The following is a 20383-nucleotide window of genomic DNA, read 5'->3' as shown; positions in this document are numbered from 1 at the left end:
TTTACCATTTCTTCTTACATATTCTATTTTAAGTTTCAGTGCTTTTCATTACTGTCTATATTATTCCATTTAAATTTTATTTCTTCAAAAGTCTGTTTTCACTATTCTTCAAGTTTTTGAATTATATACACTGTCTGATTCACATTTACATCCATGAAACTAAAAAGATTCTGGGCATTTAAAAGTTCTTATGAAATGATTCACAAATGAATGTAAGACTATCCTCAGTGGAAACCAGAGGCCAATTAGCTCCCAGTCATCCCTCAGGAAAGATCTATGGGCTCCTTGGATTGAGGTCAACTCTGTCAAAAATAGATCATTTTTTCTAAATGGAAGAATTTGACCATTTTCTTCTTCAAGTTCAGGAGCTTTCTTTTTCCTAAGAGCCTAGTGCTCTTCAGTAAGCTTCAGATTCAGTGACAATAAATACATCTTTCTCTGACACTATGGTTTTGTAAAGAAAGGTCTTTGCTTTTCTTACAGGCTTTGAATCTAAACTGTCAAGGAAGGTCATAGCCTATATAGCAGCATTATCCATTTACTTTCCAAAGAGTAAGTAATCTTTGGTTTTTGATTAGGGGTTATAAGTGATCCTCTAAACGAACTGCCTTTCCAGGTCCTGAAACTTACCAGGGATCTGATATCCTCAAGTTCATATTTAGTGACATTTTAGCTGACCTCATTTTAAAAGTCTATAGAGTCCCATTATACATATACAAAAAAGTAAATTTATTCCATATCTGAACATAGTTCTAATTACCTTTATATTGACTGGAAGATTATTACAATACAAAGCCATGAGTGCTTGTGTGGACCCTGGTTGTTGATTATGTACCTTTGTGTTGTTAATAACCTTTATATTGTTTAATCTCCCTTGCCAATGAATTTAAATGTGTGCTTCATTAGTGTATTCTAAATACACAAAACATAGGCTACAGGTTTTATTCTCTGAGTGAAAAGTTATCACATTTAAAACAGTGATTTGGATTTTAAGTTAGAGTGACCTGTTATCATATTCAAACAAGCTGAGATCCATTTCTCCATTAAGCACAGCAGAAGACAAACAGCCACATCTAGCTGTCCGACATTCTAAATAACCCTAAGATATTTTAATGATGATAATTTGTTTTGTGACCACACTGAATCTATGGGTTATCACACAAATTTCACTATTTCAAATATTTTCTTCCTATGTGGTTTTTTATGGTGGGGGAGAATAATATTCCAATTAATAATAAGATTTTAATTCTGGTTTTGGAAAGGACTCTTAATCAGAATATGATAATTTCACCACAAATCAAACCTACTTGATAAAAAGGCCCTACAAGAGTAGGATTATACAACTTTATTAAAAATAAACCACCAAATTGAGTATAAAAATTTAATTACTGAAGAGTCTACATCCTTAGTATAAACTGGAAAAAAATGAGGTTATATCAAAACTTTGCAGATCTCTAATTAGCATCCTGCTTTAAAGATATTCTTGCTCTTCATTGTTAATTGCCAGAAATCAAATGTTGAAATGACCACTTATTTAGGAATACATTCTTACAGTCATGCTTAGAGTGAAGTATGAATCATATTAATAGAAAGCATAACATAATCAGCCCAATTCCCCAACCACAGGTTCTGAGATTCACCATTACCAAAAAGAAAGAGATTTGGAAGTGCAGAAAATTATTCATTTTCACTACTCCTGAAAAGGAAAAAGTACTAATTCTTCCAGTCTTGCAAATGTGTTGGACTTCCCTGAATTCTCAAAATTAGTGTGAGCTATTGAAGCAAAGATAAAGATTGTGCATATTAACTCTGGTGCCAAAAAGAGACCAAAGCCATGAGCGCTTGTGTGGACCCTGGTTGTTGATTTTATACCTGCCAAAGAAGATGAACTGAATGGATGCAGATCCCTTGAACTACAATTGCTTCTCCTGATTCAGGTAATTGTTAATGCATTAGAACGTTCCATGAGACCTGAACCACACATTTTCACATTTTGGATTCTAGGCTAGTATAATTCTTTCCAAACAACATGGACCAGAAATTCTTTGCATTGAACAGGATGTATCCAATTTCAACAATTTTATAATTTTCAACATAGCTATACACGATCTTTGCTAAGACCCATTTCAAACAGCCCATTATCAAATCCACATATTTCTGTGAATCTCAAAATATATTAGCTAGACAGTCATCTTATTTTAGCTTTAGAAAGTATAGTGCTTTTTTTTTTTTTTTTTTTCCAGACACAAGCAATTAAAGGTTTGGAAAATAGCTCATGTAAAGCTCTAGAGAACTGATCTTCAGAGAGCAAATCTTGCAACACCAAACAACCTCAGTTTCCCTCGGGCTCCTCTGCTGACAAGAGTTATATTGCTAGTTACGCAAGCCAAATAGAAGATATGTACACACACCATCACAATTAAATGCCCTGCCTACCACATAACTGATCCTTACTGAGAAGTCTGTAAAATTTTCTTACTAACCTAGAGTTACCCACTGCAGAGTTTCCTTGAAGGTAGTACTCTACTTACTTCATGCTGAATGTGTATTTTCTTGCTATGTAGTCATCTGTGTTGTGTATTTTACCCAATCTCAACCAGTTCTTTTACTTTAAAATCTCATGGGCTTTGTAACCCAAAGCCAAACAACCTGTTGGAAATAAACAGCAGAGGACAGAATCCCTCTTATCTGCTTGCTGCCTAACAAATCAAAACACACTGAAATCTGGGATTATTAGAGAAGATTTTGGGATAAAGAAATAAAATAAAAACTGACTTGTCAAATGGAACTCCTGCTGCTCAGTACCATGTGTTGCCATAGCAAGTTGCATCTGTTCAGTTATTAAATATGTTAGTGAATATGATACATGAGACAGCCATGGCATTATCAAGTATTCTCAGTACCTATCAACCTCTATGGTTTACATTGCATATAAATATATTATAAATAATAAGTAACTTTACTTACATATCTTAATTTTTACCTTTCAATAGTAAAACTCAAGGCTACAGCACCTTGAAAACAATTTTAAAAATGCAAAGAAAACTAACTACAGTTTTGATTATATTTTTCATGTTTAAATGATATTCATGTATTATTTTTTAAAAAAAAAAAGTGGCAAACTAAAATGTTCTTGAATTATCAAATATGGTTCTCATTGCCAGCTGTGATTTAGCTCACAATGGGTACAGCAGGACTGAAGTAAATAATCACACAGAGAATTTGAAAAACTTAAATACAGTAATCTTTTTCCCCCCACGTAAAAATCTTACTTCCCTTCATTTCAATCTTACCTATTATCAAATGCCACAGAACATCTGAGCTGGTCCCTGGGTATAATCCACCCTCTGAGTTCAAGAACTTTGTCATTGAAATAGTCTATCAAGAGATAAGCCATCTATACCTTACCAAATGCTTAATAGCAGAACACATCTGCTGTTACTCTGTTTGTTATATAAAGATTAACCACAATAATGTTGACAATATTAATGCATTTAAAAGCCTGTCACGTTCCACTGCTGCTCATGAGTCCTGAGGACACCATGATTGAAATGAGAAGTGACTAGGGGAAAAATTAAGAATTATGGGATGTGTAGGAGATGAAGAACACAGAAGCAGACTCTGAAACAAGGACTGTTTCCCTGTAGGGCATTAACCTTTGCCTGTGTGGCTCTTCCTGGAGTGGAGTATAGTGCTGCCACTGCTTTACTGAAAAGAGCAGTGTGATTCGTGAACTTGTTATCCAGTCTCCTTGGCCACTGTCTGTGAATTCTGCCAGAATAGGAGAAAGTTTGTGACTAAAGTTGATAATCAACTTTCTACCATGTGATTACTCAAATGGAAACAAACTCAAATCAAATACTCCAGAAAGGAAATCATTCTAAAGAGCTGCATGTCTTAAGAAATAATGAGGCCAATTTGTTTGTATACGAAAACATTCCAGTTTGTGACATCCTCATATACTAGTGGCAAGAGTATTCAATAGTTTGATGTTTTTTCGAGGACTACTTGCAAATATATATGGTGACTCTCCTTGTCGGAATTTACCATCCCCGGAATATATACTTTCATGCCTGTGAAATGATATTTTATGACTTTTTAAAGTTTGCAATAATAAAAATTTGGAAACAATTTAAATATTCATCCTGTGCAAATGGTCCAATGAATTGTAATGTACAAGTACACAATACGATATTGTGAGGAAAATATGAGATTATATAGTTTAAAATATAACAATGTCAAAGATAAATATACCCAAGTTGCAGAACTGTGTGCATCACAGGATAATATTTTATCTTTTAAAATAATGTTCAAATGTGTTGACATATATACAGTGATTTATACATATACCATATACATAAAAGAAAATAAATGTATATATGTATATATAAAATTAAAGATCAGAATTTCAGACACCACAATAAAAATATGATATTCAGTTTTTAACTTTCATCTTCATTGTGGTTGTGTCATTTGAGTTTTTCCACAAGTACTTCTATGGTTTCAAAAATAAAATTAATTAAAAATATGGGTTTTTCTGGAAAGCAAACACTCTCATCCATAACGCAACCAATAAAGTCCATTCCTTTTGAACATCCTGTTATAAAAAGTGGGCCTTGCAGACCCAGATCTATGGTTCACCTGACTATAGCATCCAGTTTATGTTTAGATGGTTATAAAAGACTTTTTTAAAAGTCAGTCAATAAAATAAAATTTAGCACCTAAACCATGGAAATAGAGTCTATGGAGATGATGGAAGTTCACTGAAAACTAGTTAATTATGAAGCTATTGGTTACAATCTATTTCTCACATAACAATGAACAAAATCTATGTAGCCATTTCAATAAAAATATTCAAGGTGACTTCACTTAACCAACATCCTTCACAATAATCAGTTAGAAATGACCAGTCACTAGTCTTCAATTAGGTATTGAACAGGGGGATTAAAATGTGCAACTTTTCTTTTCCATGTGAAATATCTCTTCAATGCCTCTCCTTTAAACAATCAGAAGAACTCAGTTTTAAAAACTACATAACAGCTTCATGACCTTACTTCACATATTATTGCTAAAATTTCAACCCCATTTCTGCACTGATGCCCCATGGGATACAGAGCCCCCAAAGCCTGCTTTTACTGCTAATTAAGAATAATGAACAGGATGACATACTTTTCCTTTGAATACCTCTGTCAGAGAAAAAATGTTCAATCAGCAAAAGCCACAAGCAATGGACAAATTTTCCCTTTCTCTTTCCTCATTTACATACTTAAATACAGAAGACTCTGTCCTGCCTTTTGGGTTTCTGTTTTGTTTTGTTTTGTTTTTTTAAGTAGACCAAACCATCTAGGCTTAATGCATTAGCTTCAGTACCAGGGAAAGACTGCAGGTTGTGACTCCAGCCAGTTTTCAGTGTAATGTGTGCTATTTTTATTTTCATTTACACATAAGGTTACTTTTGTGGCAGTATTAGTTTAGGTCTACATTTAGGCACAACTCAAAAAATTAGTTACAAAAACCCTATAATTCCATCCATTAAAGGGATATTCATACAAAATATCACATGCTGTGTCAAGGCACTATTGTTATTTAGTGCATGCATTTTGAGGGGCACAGAATTTCCAGCTTCTGCATGCTTAGGGACTCTCATGACAAAATATGCCATAAAGACTCACTGACTTAAGATTTGTATTTTATGATCATTTGGGAAAGTACTTAGGCTTGCCCTAAATTTTCCTTTGCACTAAAGAAAAAAATGAGGCCTTGAAGTTATACAGAACTGGTTCACATCCAAGCAGTTATTTATTAGCTATGTGATATTGGTCAATTTATTTTAAAATGCAGTTTGCTCATCTGAAAAATTGAGGTAATAATTCATACCTCAGTGGATCACAATGAATATTAAATGAAATATAATTTTTATGCAAAATGTTTAAATCAATATGTGGTTCATAGTAAGCACTCAATACATGCTAAATGGGATTGTTTAGTTATTGTTCTTTTATTAAAGAAATGAATTGGATAAGCATGATTTCAGAAGGGGAGTTGAACCCTACTTATGATAATTAACTGTTAAGACCTTAAAGCATCTAATATATCTTAATTAAAAATTATTGAAAACATTTAATAAATAGAGAACCAATTTCACCTTCATCATTTAAGCAAGTGTCAGAGGTTGGCAAAGGAGGAGGAAAAATAGATGATCAAATTGCCAGGGTAGTGGAGGTTGATTACCTCCACATTCCTAATCATCTAAGCTTGATTACCATGGGAAGGGTTTTGTTTGTTTGTTTTCATTCTCCAGTTGGATTAAACTCATCAAATATGGACATGTATATCAGATATTATAAGAGATTCTGAAAATAAAACAGGCAACAGACAAGTAAACCTAGATTGGATCTAAAAGAAGTGACTCTTTTGGACAATTTGATCCTGGAAGTAAATCTGATTGATGCTCTAATATAAGCCTTCCTTCCCTGAGAAGATGCCACATGGATAAAAAATTCATTTCATGATAGGCCTCAGCACTTGGGCCTGTGCCTTGTGGGTGTACTCCTCAGAAGGTTGCAAACTAGGAGTCCCAGGAGGGCATTACTTGCTTTTGCTATTATTCTCTGGAAGTCTACCTCATGTTATGCCCCAAGGAGAGCACTGCTGTAGTGAGCCCCTGTGCTACAATGGAAAACTACCAGCAGCAGGGCAAGGAGGCCACCAGCCAAATGGAAGGGAGCCAGGGAGTTAGTGAGTTCACTTATTTCTCCACACACCCAGAAATGCATTCCCTAGTCAGAAAATATATTAGTTATGAAGCACCATGCTAGTGTCTGAAAATTTGTAAGGATATGTAGTATATGGTCACTAATATTGAAAAATTCACAGCTTGGTGGGTCAGGAGGACTCATTAAAAAATAGCTCAGAATATGGTAAATAATATAACAGAATTAAGTGCTTTGATAGCACCAAGGAGGACACAATTAGCTTTGTCCTAGGGGACAAAGAAAGGTTTCACAAATATATAACATATAAGATTCAGACCTCAAAAATGGAGAAAAAAGGGTCTGGGGATATAGTTTTGCGGTAAAGTGCCCCTGGGTTAAATCCCTACTACTAAAAAAACTGAAAATAAATGATTACACAAATGGTATGCCTTTACGCCATGTACAAACAGAGAAACAACATGTATCCCATTTGTTTACAATAAAAAAAAAAAAAAGAAAAGAAAAAAAAAATAAAGTATACTTTTCAAAAAAAAAAAAAAAAAAAAAAAAAGGCAGGGGGTGGGTGGGTGGTGGGGGAAACACCAGATCAGGAGGAAGGGGAGGGTAAATGGGGAAAAGAAAGAATGGGAATATTTTGAAGAGAGGAATAAATAGGATGGTATCAAACTAAAAAGCTTCTTTACAGCAAAGGAAACAAACAAGAATGAGAAGAGAGAACCTACAGAATGGGAGAAAATCTTTGCCACCTGCACCTCAGATAGAACATTATGTATATTTTCAGGATATACAAAGAACTTAAAATACTTAACACACACACACACACACACATACACTAACCTCATTAAGAAATGAACAAAGGAACAGGCACTTCACAGAAGAAGAAATATGAACAACGAATATATGGAAAAATTTTCAACATCTCAAACAATTAGAGAAATGCAAATTAAAACTACACTGCGATTTCATCTCTCTCCAGTCAGAATAACAACAATCAATGTAAGTAACAATAAAATAAATTTTGGCGAGAATGTGAGGAAAAATGTACACTCACACATTGCTGATAGGACTGCAAATTGGTGCAACCACTCTGGAAAGCAGTATGGACATTCCTCAGACAACTTGTAATGAAACCACCATTTGACCTATTTATCCCACTCCTTGGCATATACCCAAAGGACTTAAAATCAGCATGCTCCTGTAGCACAGTCATACCAATGCTTATAGCAGCTCAATTCACAATAGCTAAACTATGGAAACAACCTAGATGCCCATCAACAGATGAGGGCTAAAGAAAATTTATTATTATATGCAAAATCGAATATTAGTCATAAAAAGAATGACTTTATGACTTCTACCTGTAAATGAATGTATCTGGAGATATTATAGTAAGCAAAATAAGCCAATCCCCAAAACCAAAGGTAAAATGTTCTCTCTGATATGTGGATGCTAACACACAGCGGAGGGGAATAGAAGTTCAGTGGATTAGACAAAGGGGAATGAAGGGAAGTGAAGGGGAACAGCAAAGAAAAGACAGTGGAATGCATCTGACATAACTTTCCTATGTATATATATGAATATACCACAGTGAATCTCTACATCATGTACAATCACAAGACTGGGATCATAATTAGAATAAGATGTACTATGTTTGTATAAATATGTCAAAATATACTCTACGGTTACGTATAACTAAAAATGACAAATTTTTAAAAATTATCAAAAAGAAAGCCATGCATGAATATTTTCCTGGTATTTAAAAGCCTTCAATTGTGATTTTACACCATGACAATTTGATATATCAGCCTATATGTCTACATTCTATTGCCAATATTCCATTAGAATTAATTTTGTCCATTAAGTTCTGAGATAGTTGATGTCAAAAGTCATGCCTCGATTGACTTTGTATGTCTAGCACCCTGAAAGGTGCTTGGTAAATAGGCACTTAACAAACTGGCTTTTTTGCCAGGTGCAGTGGCACACACCTGTAATCCCAAAGGCTCCGGAGCCTGAGACAGGAGGATCACCAGTTCAAAGCCAGCCTCAGCAACTTCAAGACACTAAGCAACTCAGTGAGATCCTGTCTCCAAACAAAAAAATATATAAAAGGGCTGGGGATGTAACTGAATGGTTGAGTGCCCCTGGGTTCAATCTCCAGTACCCAAAAAAAAAAAAAGTAAAATTAAAAAAGACTTCATTAAGTGCATGTTAACAAATTGTTGAACAACGACATATGTGAGTTAGATAGGGAGTAACGAGATGAGAACACAGCCTGTGCGTTCATGGTAGCACCAACTAAGGGTGACTTTTGAATTTATGTGCTGGACAGGCCAATGCTTCTTCATCAGAATAGATTAAGGTGTAGTTCACCAGATTCTCGCCTCAAAATATCAACCTATAAAGAGGCAACAAATAAATTAGAAACATGCTAGAAGTTAGCTAAGATTTGTATAATAACTGATTCATGAAACATTGAATACAAACCAACTTCTGCAGGAAACAATGCCTTTGACCTGGATAGCACTGATCCATTACCATTGAATGTTTTTAGAATGTAGCACAGAATTTAATTTGGCAGAATTTCTAGTATTCAAAGATTATTTCAACAAATACAGATTGCTTGCTTGCTGAATTCTAGACTCATACTGGATTCAGGGAATAAAAGATACACAAAATTGATGAAATTTCCCACCCTTGTGAGGCCTGCTGCCACTTAGCATCACCCGGTTCAGAATGAATGAAGAATTTGCCATCAGAATTTAATACTTTAAACTAAATATAAAATTTTGCCTGATTGAGAAAGTTGCCAACAAAACCAGAAGAGAACCAAAAAGTAAAAATGTTTGTTTTCCCCAATTTTTTTTTTCCCCAGAGATTGACTTTGTTTTGTCCTGCAGAAGTGTTATCAAGTATTTCTATAAACAATTTGGATATAACTTTCATAAATAGAAAATCATTTTCTCCCCATTGTCAGTAAAATAAGCACTGGGAAAAATACTATGAATTCTATGGAGGAGTTTCAAGCTGACGGCTTCCCAGAGATAGGAATTCATGCCCACCTCTAACTAGCCTCACTTGAGACACACCCTTGCAGAGCAGTGGAAGGAAATGGTGAGATTTTGGTTACAGAGCCCAGAATTGTACTTGACTTTCACTGCTTGATTTTCACTAAGGAACAGCCCCTCACTGCTGAATATCAGTGAACATTTTTAGTCAGGTTATGTGTTGAACCAGATAAGGTTGATTTTGATAGTTGCAATTAAATATCAAAAAACTGAGGTTGAAATACCAAAATTTCGTTTTACAACTATCATTCTGGTAGAAGTACAGAGGATGGATTAGAAAGAGGACAATCTTTGAAAGCACATAGGTTAATTAGAATACTATTGCAACAATTCAAGAAGAGGTCATTAAACTGAAGTAGTGAGAAAGGATACAAAGAAAGCAGATAAACTCTAAAACCAGTAGCTAGAATAAACAGTAGCCATATGAGGACTTGAAATGTGGCTAATAGGATTGAGGGACTGAGTTTAAAATGTTTTAACTTAAAATTTAATTTTAATTAAATTAAATATAAATTTAAAGCTAAGAGAGGATTCAATTATGAAAACATATGTTTAGAATAACTCAAGTGTTTGAATTTACCACTGTACGTTTTACGAAATATAAAACATTTCTGAGGAAAACTTAGACTCTGAACTGAGAGGCAATATATTGGTCACATGTTAAAATGATAAATGATAATTTAAATAAACTTCAATAAAATATATTATTAAAGTTAATTTTACTTGTTAAAATTAATTTTATCTTTATTTTCCTTTTTTTAAGGTGACCACTAGAAAATGTAAAGTTACCTAAATGGCTTATGTTATCTTTCTATTAGAAAGTACTAGTTGAAGATATATCTTGGGAATTAGTTGAGAAATCAATTGGGTTGTAAAACAAGCATAGAGTTCATACATCAAGGTTTTAGACTAAGATCTGCAGGCAGGCATATGGTTGGAAGATGATGAATTCAGTTTCTCATGTGGTAAGTTTGAGAAGACTCAGAGACATCCATGTGAAGATGCTGAACAAGCTGTTGGAATACCAGTGTAACCGTCAGAGAAGCCACAACTAGAGATCTGGATTTGGAAGTGAACAGCAGACTTTGATAGCTAAAATTCAGAGTAGGTTCTTCAGAATATTCAAATAGACTTGCTTTCATAGAACAAGCCTTGCTAATCAATTAAATTTTGATTTTTCAACAATTTTGTCTGTCCATCTGTATTTGTACACTTCATTGAGCAAGAAGGCTCTAAGAGGAAGTCGAGACAGATAACAGGAAGAAGTTTCTTTCATTCTTTCTTTCTCTCTCTCTCTCTCTCTCTCTCTCTCTTCTCTTCTCTTCTCTTCTCTCTCTTCTCTCTTCCTTCCTTCCTTCCTTCCTTCCTTCCTTCCTTCCTTCCTTCCTTCCTTCCTTCCTTCCTTCCTCCCTTCCTCTCTCTCTCTCTCTCTCTCTCTCTCTCTCTCTCTCTCTCTCTCTCTCTCTCCTTCTTTTCTTTCTTCCCTCCTTCCACTGAGTCACATCCCCAGCCCCTTATATTTTTAGACAGGGTCTTGCTACGTTGCCTAAGACCATGCTAAAGGAAGTGCTTTTCTTGATAGGAAGAGCCCTCCATTAAAGTATCTACACAGAAACCTAGCAGTATGATCTCTCAGGGCAGCTGAGCATCACTCCACCGGGGATATAAGTTTTTGATGGAGAGGTTAAATGGTTTGTCCAGCTCATCTCCAGAGGGCAAAAGCTTCCTGTCTTGCTGACATAAGAATTCCAAGGTCTACATACTGCTTCCTAAAATAAACTCCTAGAGACATCATAAATTGCATTTTATAGCCTAAAAATGTATGTTCATATCAAAAGAATTTTCCCAGTTCTCATGAAAATCATCTCCAGTCCTCTGCTCCTAATTTATAATTTGGATTACCTATGCTATTATTACCTTGAGTGTTCCCTAGTATATTCACCTAGGTGAAATGAACTGCTCACATCCATGGTGTTGGAATGAACTGCTCACATCTGGAGTGACCCAATATCAGTATTAACAGGATTCTAAGGCATAATCTTGTTTCCTGGTCTTCAGCTGACATGTTTGCTGTGCTACTTGCATTTTTAACTACAGAGCCATGCATTTTGCTTGTTGTTTTTGTGCGTGTATGTGAGTGCAGTAAAAGGAATTTGCCTGAACAGTGCGCAAATGACCCCTTACTCACCAAGCATTCCTCAAAATAGTTATTAACCCTGGTGCAATATCTTCATTTCTTTTCCATCAATCTATATTGTGTTTAGACTTCTGAAAAGTTTGCATACTTAGTAACTATTTGCATATGCTTTAACTGTTGCTCATCGTTTATTTCTGGAACACATAGACTCTCGTAAGGATCATAAGAACGAACATACCAGATGCCTTCAGAGCACAGGAGTTCTTAACTATTATGTTTCCTGAGAATCCCTAAGTAACCCAGATAGATGTTCTGGAATTCCTGAGCCAGTATAAGATTATAAATGTTTGTTTGCTGTTTTAAGTTGCTAAATTGTGGGATAATGTGTTACACTGAAATAAGTAACTAATCATCTATAGTATGAATTGTATTGTAGATGAACCATAGTGGGTTATCAAATTGGCCAAAGGAAATGTTTCCTAAAGGTTGAGCTTTGAAAAATAGTTAATAGCTAGAATAAAAAAGGAGGTATAGTCAGTAGTTAAAAATAATTCAGGAAAGGAGTCCCTTGTTTTGGCAGCTTGGCATAGAAAGGACTTGCTGAGTCAACTTGTCACTGGCAGTATCTTGGAGCCTACTACAAAGCAATGGGTTAGCTAAAGAGTGAAAGCATAGAAAGGAGCAGAATCTATGGTCAAGATTTTTCTCTAGCTAGGTAAAGCTCTGGGCATGTTCCTCTAGTTCTCCCAAAGAGATTCCTGAGTCTTAACTTCTGGGAGACTAGAAGATTCCAGGATCAACCCTAAAAACAGTCAACATTTGATCAGAATCTTTAATGACCAAGTAGAATCTAGAGGGTGAGAGACAATGGGAAATAACTTTTGTTCAGGAGTTAGAAATAAAGGACAGAATGAAACACATTTTTAAAAGGTTTGGATTAATATATTTTGCCAAAGTGGAGAAATACATAGAGAATTGTGGACAATAAACCTGAAAAAAGGAAATTGATGTCACAGATGCTGGGGGCGTAGAATTTTAAATTTAAGGCACAGAATTTACCTTTCCCTGTGCATAGTTGGGAGGCATGAATGTGTTTTAGCAAAGGAATAACATGATAGGAGATGCAATTTAGCAAAATTTAACACGATCAAAGAAGTAATTTAGCAAATTAAACAATATAAATGGATCAGAAAGTATTCAGAAGAGAGAGCAGAGGTTGACTGAGAAAGTGAGGTAGAAGTACAAACCTCTGAGTGGTGAGTGCATCCATCAAGGAGAGACAGGTAGAAACAGTGGCTTGGGTTCTTTCGTTAAATTTTACAGCAACAGACAAGGACAGAAACAAAAAATCCGGAAATCTAGAAACGATTTGAGAGAGACTAAATGATATACTATGAAAATGAGAAAACTGATTAACTTCTTTGAAAGAAATGTAAAGATTGTTGTCAGACTCAAAATGAAATTGTGTCAACTCTAAAGCTAAATAAATAAAAAAAATAGTTAAAGACATGAAGTTTTGAGGGAAGGGTCCTGACACATGATTGCCTATCACAAAAGACTGCCAGACTGCAACACTGCATAAAGGCCACTGCTACCTGACACAAAAAAATACTTCTGAAAGGACATCTGCCTAGCAAAGTGCTGTTCACCCTTAGACGGAGGCCACTCTTGATATTCATCACTGTGGTCAAGGATTATTGTTTTAATATATTTGATGTAATTCCTTTTCATTTTTGTCTAAAAACTTCCCTTTGCGTCAATGTGTTCAAATACACCCCAAATTTACTAGGGTACACATATTCCCTTTTGCAATGTTCTGCTAGCCCCAAATAAATATAATTATTCTTCAGAGAATCTTTCTGATTGTTTTTTAAATTTACACTGACTTCCAAGAGGAAAGGAGGAATTTGTGTAGATTCACTTGTCTCCCATCTCTCCGCAAATAGACATTGTACCTCACATCTAGATAGCACTTCAGCTCCTAGAAATGTGGCCATCAACTGTTTACATTTTCTCCAAAGATAACTTTCTTTTTCATATCACAAAGCTTGAATAAGAATTTTACGACTCTTTGTGAAAAGACATTATGCTAGTCTTTCTTCCAAAATTCTAGTCCAATAGGTTACATGCACTCTAATTCCTGCGAGAATGAAACCAAACAAAATATCTACTGTATATAATTTTTAGGATTGAATTTAAATATTATATGACAATATGAAACCCTTATAAATTAGTGCATATGTTAGTTGAAAGAACATTTAGATTAGAGCACCATTTCAATTCAAGAGAAGCCTGCAGGGGAATAATTGGATTTTACCTTCATATAGATATGCACCCATGTATAATTACTAACTTTAAAGAGATGTCTTTGGATTGAATCTTAGAGCAGTGAGATAAAAAGTGTAAAATGGACAGAGGCAGAGAAAGATGAGGAAAATTTCACACATCACCAATATTGGTAAGCTATTTTGGGACATGTGATATTTACTATAAATACACTGTATTTCTAGTTACTCTAGAAATGCTGATCAAAAGGTGTACTTCTAAATCAAAATCAATTTGAGAGCTTAGTTTCAAAATACAGCTTCCGGCCCAGCAAAGTACAAAGAAGAAACACTTAAGGCAAATATGTACAACAATTCACTAATCAAATTTGCAATGCTCTTTCATGCTCCCAAGATGAAAGGATTTCAAAGAGCACTCATCACTCTTCCTCTGCTCCGCCCTCCATGGCATCTCCTCTGGTCAGAACCAATGCATTCTTTAATATTAATGACAGTGAAGGAGCCCACCTTTGTAGCCACTTTCTTCTATAAATCAGAGAGGTGCTAAGTAATCTCCAATTAACGCCACTAGACTAACACGGGAAGAGACTTTTCTACAAGTGACAGATTGGCAAAATTTCATTACATAGCTGATAAAAATTTAGCTCAAATTTTTGCTTATTACATCAAGAATTTTTTTCAATTATTGATTAAATAATCCTTAACATCACTAATTTAAATGTTTATAGTAAAACACTTTACAGTTTACGAGTCACTTTAGATTCTCTATATCATTTGTCCATTGTTCTTATGAATAATATACATGTAAACAAGCAGGAGAGATGAAGAAATATCAAGACAGAGAGAAATATCAAGAAATACCAGACAAAATGTTTACTATAAATAATCTAAGTTGCCTGATGATGAGGATCCCATCATCAGCTTGTCTATTTATTCATCCAACAAATATTTATTGAAGTAGGTAGTGAGTGACTAGCTCATTTGTATCTATAGAACTTAACACAGACCTGGGCCATATTAGATGATTAATAAATATTAATGAACAGGCTTCTAGTATGTCTGAAATAAATGAAAAAATGCCACACTTCCATATTATTTTCCTTACTGATGATCATCATTATTATAAATCATGTTCTCTGTCATCATAAAGTTTATCTCCTTTGAAAGAAATGGGCAAATATGAAATTACTAGGGAACAATTCATGATAAAAGTGAGCTACAATAAATTATGTAATAATTAAGGAGAGATAATTATTCATCCAACGAAAATGTTCACTAAGAATTCCTTGAAGCAACCAAATACCATAATCAATTCTTAGTTGAAGATTTATGAAAACAACATCAGTTAAAATGTGCAACTCTCTAATAATCTGCTATAAATTGAGTATTACATTTTTTCTCTTGTGTCAACAAGAACTTAGATCTGACTTTCTCACAATTATATAGAAACCAATTGTGTCTATCAATTTATTTTGACTATGGAGAAGTTAAGGATTTATATTTAACCAAAGCACAATATTTTCAATATTTAATTAAATCATTTATTTTTTTCAGAAAACTTTCATTGAACACTTAAATTCTAGGTACTAAATTAATGGCCCCTCACTTCATGTCTTTATCATTCCCTCATCTCTTTATAAAACCTTACAATTTTAATAGTCATACCATGTGACTTGAACTTAAGAGTGGTTGCATTTATATTAATATAACAAAAAAAAAATCCATGAATCAAAACTAGGCTACTTGATTCAAAAGCCATTTTGTCCTAAGATGTTACATTTTTAAGAGTACAGTTAATCAAAATTTAAATGTGATTACATTTTCAAGTGAAATCAAACTTCATCACTCAGAAAAATGGGATGAAACTCCTTATCAAATATTCAAATCTTCATTGAATGATATGCCAATCAGATTTTAAAAGTTATCTAATTGAAAGAGCATTATACATTTCAGCAAGAATGCAATCAACCTCTCTGTTTATTGCCTCACTCTATCAATTAAGGATGGAAATAAGATTTTTCAATGAGATCAGGATACAGTTTATACTTTGCTGACTTTGAAGGCTTACAAAAATTTTCCTGACAGCTTAATGGATAACCAAAATTTCTAAATTTCTAACTTTTATAGATAAAACGTATGATCTATTATACCAATCACCAGTTGGCTTAATTTATTTTAAACTGGGGATTAAACCAGTGGCCCTTTATCACTGAGCTACATCTCCAGATTTTAAAAATTTTTTATTTGAGGAAGTCTTGCAAAGTTGCTGAGGCTGACTTCAAACTTATGATCCTCCTGCCTCAGCCTTCCAAGTCACTAGGGCTATAAGTGTACACTACTGAGCCTGACTTAATTTTTAGATCAGTTATCTTTGAAAACCAAAATCAAGCAACAGTAATGATCTAAAATTCTAAAAGTCTTGTTTTACTTTAAATTTCCAAACCTGATAAATATAGAAGCATTTATTTAGGAAAACCAGGATAACGTCAAAGGTACTTAAATAATTTGATAAAACAGCCTTTGAATATTCTTAAAACTTGATATTAACAATAATTCTGATTCTTTCACTCACAGGTATCATATTGAGAGTCTGTTCCTTCCTTTTCTTTCTTCTACCTTTCTGCCTTCTTGACTTCTTTTTTTTTTTTCTTTCAATACTTTGTATGCAAGTGTAGTACTGGTTATTAAAAGGGAGTGCTCTACCACTGAGCTACATTCCCAAGCACTTTTTAGTTTGAGACAAGATCTTGCTAAGTTGCAGAAGCTGGCTCCAAACTTGTGATCCTACCCTTCCATCTCCTGACTAGTTGGGATAGCAAGTGTGTGACACTGTACCCATCTCTTTTAATATTTAATTCTTCTTTCTCTCCATCCACGTACCCAGTGTTATAGGAAAGAATTACAGGTAAATTTCAGTAGTTTAAAAAAAGTGGTGTTGTATTAACTTTTGTTTTATGTTAAAATATTGAAAGAAGTAACTTGTATTCACATGAAGGACTGAGTTACAAATGGCTGAGTCACTCTAGTAGGCAATGAAAGAAAGGGGAAGGAGATCAAAGGTTTTATTGGTTGAATTTGGACTAATAGGGTGTCCTAGTTGATATAAAAGCAGATAGGGCTAACAAGCAACAGTCTTTGAGAGTCCCAGGGAACTAATTTCCTTTTAAGGATAGGCTCCAGGAACAAGGGAGAATTTGAAGATTTCCAATCCAAGATAAGATGTATAGAGATAAGTTCTGAATCATAGTGAATGTTCAGGCAAGAACAAGAGAGGGATGGAGAAAGAGTCACTCATGGGTCACTGCCAGAAACCCACTGCCAGAAAAAGAGCTGTGGAAGGTTCTGAGAAGATCTAGACACCTAGAAATTCAACTCTGTACTTATGAAAGGAGTCCATGTATTTGGTCAGAATTGGAAAGAAATATCCATTCTTAGAGACCAAAACCCTTTGACCACAAAACAAACAACAGTAGTTTGAGTAATTCAATGACATAGCCCCCTTATGATTTGAGAGTGATCACTGGAGAACCTTTTCTCAGGCTAAAAGTGTAATTGGTTATGGATCAATAAGTAATTTCTTTTAGTAGAAAAAAGCTCTTGTTTTCTTCCCTTCTTATTTATTTATTTTTTGAAGTAGCACAGCTGTTAAATCAGAACTGAGCAAGTCTCTTTTGAAAGTTGAGATGACTCCAAACAGCAAGATTCTTTACCACACTAGTTAAGTTTACCTCCACTGATCATGTACTTATGATGTCACAAAAACCCAGATGCTTTCTATTCTGATTGTTAGATATTTGCTGAAAGGCAACTGAAATTACTTTCCCAGAATGCCCTTTCTGTCAATCCCATTTTGAATGGAAAATTTACAATTGTTCAATAATAGTTGTGCTGAGGTGTTGTTTTCTCTTTTTCAAGATTAGCAATGAATTCAGTCTGTGTTCAGTGTCAACCCCTACTTGGCTTACTGGGAATTCCAGAAGCTTAATGTAAATGTATGATTAAGAAAATAGAATAAAATATTTTGGGAATTAAAACATCATTACAGTCTGAGCTAGTATTTTCTGTGGTTTGGTGGTTTTTCAAATTATTTTAGAATTGGGGCCTAAAGTTCAGTTTCCAACAGGAAAGAACATAATGACCCAATCAAAAGTCCTTTGAGGCATGAACACTGGTAAAAGGGGAACTTATAGGGATAGAATAAAACAAAACAAGCTTACATGATGACAAGATGCAGGGGATCTAGATAAACTATACTCAAGAAATCAAATAAGGAGCTAGGGTTATGTCTCAGTGGTACAGGGTTTGCCTAGCATGCTCAGGCCCTGGGTTCAAACCCCAGTGTGTACACACACGCGCGCACACACACACACACACACACACACACCAAATAGGGCACAGAGAGAAGCAAACGTTTCTGAAACTTTCAGAAGGTAGAGATGAAGACCTCAAAGAACAATGAAAGCTTTAGAGGTTGTTTGTTTGCGGTGCTGAGGATTGAACCAGGCCCTTATGTATGCTAAGAAAATACCACTGAGTTGCAACCCCAGTACTAGAGTTCTGAAATATGTGACATTTCACTATATTTGCTAATTTGATATATTAGTAAAATACCAATCTATCTTAATAATGAAAGACTGTGCATGCTGCTTTGTAAGTAATGAAAGAAAATGAGGAGACAAAAGAGTTGTACCTTACTCATTAATAATTCTTTGAACACACAGAAGGAAGAGTCCCTGAACTATAAAGTCAATTATGGCAACTTTAAAAAGAAAAGAAAATGTTTTTCATTCATGAGTTACTATTTGCCTTCCACTATGTGCTGGGCAAATTCTTATAGACAGTTTAGAGCTTAAAGAAAAAAGGAATGGTCCTGGGACAGAAATGGTTAAGTATCTATAGTATTTTCCTGACACATATCAAAATAAGTAAGAAAAGAAAAAATGGCATAGAAACAATATTTTTGCCATTTTCTTTTACATCCTTAACTATCTTTAAAGACTCATTTCCTTTTTTCCATTTCATGTAACTTTTGACAAATTTTCTCTCTGGCAAGAAGAATGAGAATACTGAATCCAGATCTTTGATTGTTACCAGCATTACAGCCTCCTGCATCCAGCCACATGGTATAGTATCTACTGAGCAATAACTCATTTTATTAATTTGGCAAGTCTGCCTAAAGACACAAAACTCACTCCAACTGTATTTGTGAAGAAAAAATTGAAAGGAATTCACAACCAAAAGGGTACTAAACATTTTTTTTCTATTCTAAAGTATATGTTAACAATAGCAGTAGGTCTAAAGTTTTATTATTTCTGGATTATATTCATATTTTCCATAGCACAGTACAGATTTCTGGGGGAAGAAAAAATAAACTCAAGATGGAAAACTATACATTATATATGAAAAGAAAACAGTAAAATGTAAAAGCCAAAACGTATTTACAAAGTACTTACTATATGCAGTTCTAGGTAGTCCCCCAGGCCTGAAGAACTGTCCACTCGCACCAGGACTGCTTCTTTCTGAACAGTGCTAAATCCTATGGCCAGTCTGTCTGCCCGTGTACTTGGCCGGTCATTAGGAGGCCACTTATACGTGATTTGTCCTCCACCTTTGCTAAAGATATACGTTGTCCCAGCTGTAAAACAAAAACCAAAACCAATTAGTCCCAATATATCCCATCCCCACTTTCCCAAGTTTGTCAGGTTGACATAGCAGTAAAGTATTAACTTTACACCCAAAAACTACGGCAGAGCAAATAATAAATTTCAATCAAACATGCTCAAGAAAGAGGACAGAATTGTTTTAAAAGAAATAGAAAAGCAGCTCAGTTTTTAATACACTCATTAAATCTACCAGCAGGTGTTTCAGAACAAACAGTCGATTATGGCTTTTTCCATTGAGTTAGACAAGTATGGAATGTAATGGGGCTTTATTTCTTCCTGCCAGTTTTTAAAATAGTTTAGTAGGAAACATTGACTGGAGGCTTCCAAAAAGCAGCAGAGACATATATCAGCTTGTTTCTGAAACAAGAACTGCATGTAGATGTGACAGGGTCATACAGCACAGTGGAACAAATCACAGCAAATATGCTGCGAATCAAACTTTTATGGGGAAAAAGGTCCATTCACATGTGACAGATGATAACTAATGGATGAACAACCATAAGCCCCAGTAGCCATGTCA

General features: G+C 34.6%; 1 protein-coding gene across 34 annotated transcripts in view; it reads right to left on the bottom strand.

Moving 5' to 3' along the window:
• The window catches only part of NRXN1 (neurexin 1), a 1087847-nt gene that overhangs the window by 305801 nt on the left and 761663 nt on the right, over positions 1-20383 (bottom strand). For all 34 annotated transcript variants that reach the window (XM_079110028.1, XM_079110037.1, XM_079110040.1 and 31 more), the window contains one exon: positions 19654-19835. In XM_079110028.1, the coding sequence (XP_078966154.1) occupies positions 19654-19835 (182 nt within the window). The remainder of the gene's footprint in view (positions 1-19653; positions 19836-20383) is intronic.

This window comes from Sciurus vulgaris, assembly GCF_902686455.1.
Source record: "Sciurus vulgaris genome assembly, chromosome: 14".
Lineage (NCBI taxonomy): Eukaryota > Metazoa > Chordata > Mammalia > Rodentia > Sciuridae > Sciurus > Sciurus vulgaris.
Note: the sequence above shows the minus strand (reverse complement) of the source record. Positions and strands in the feature narration are given on the sequence as shown.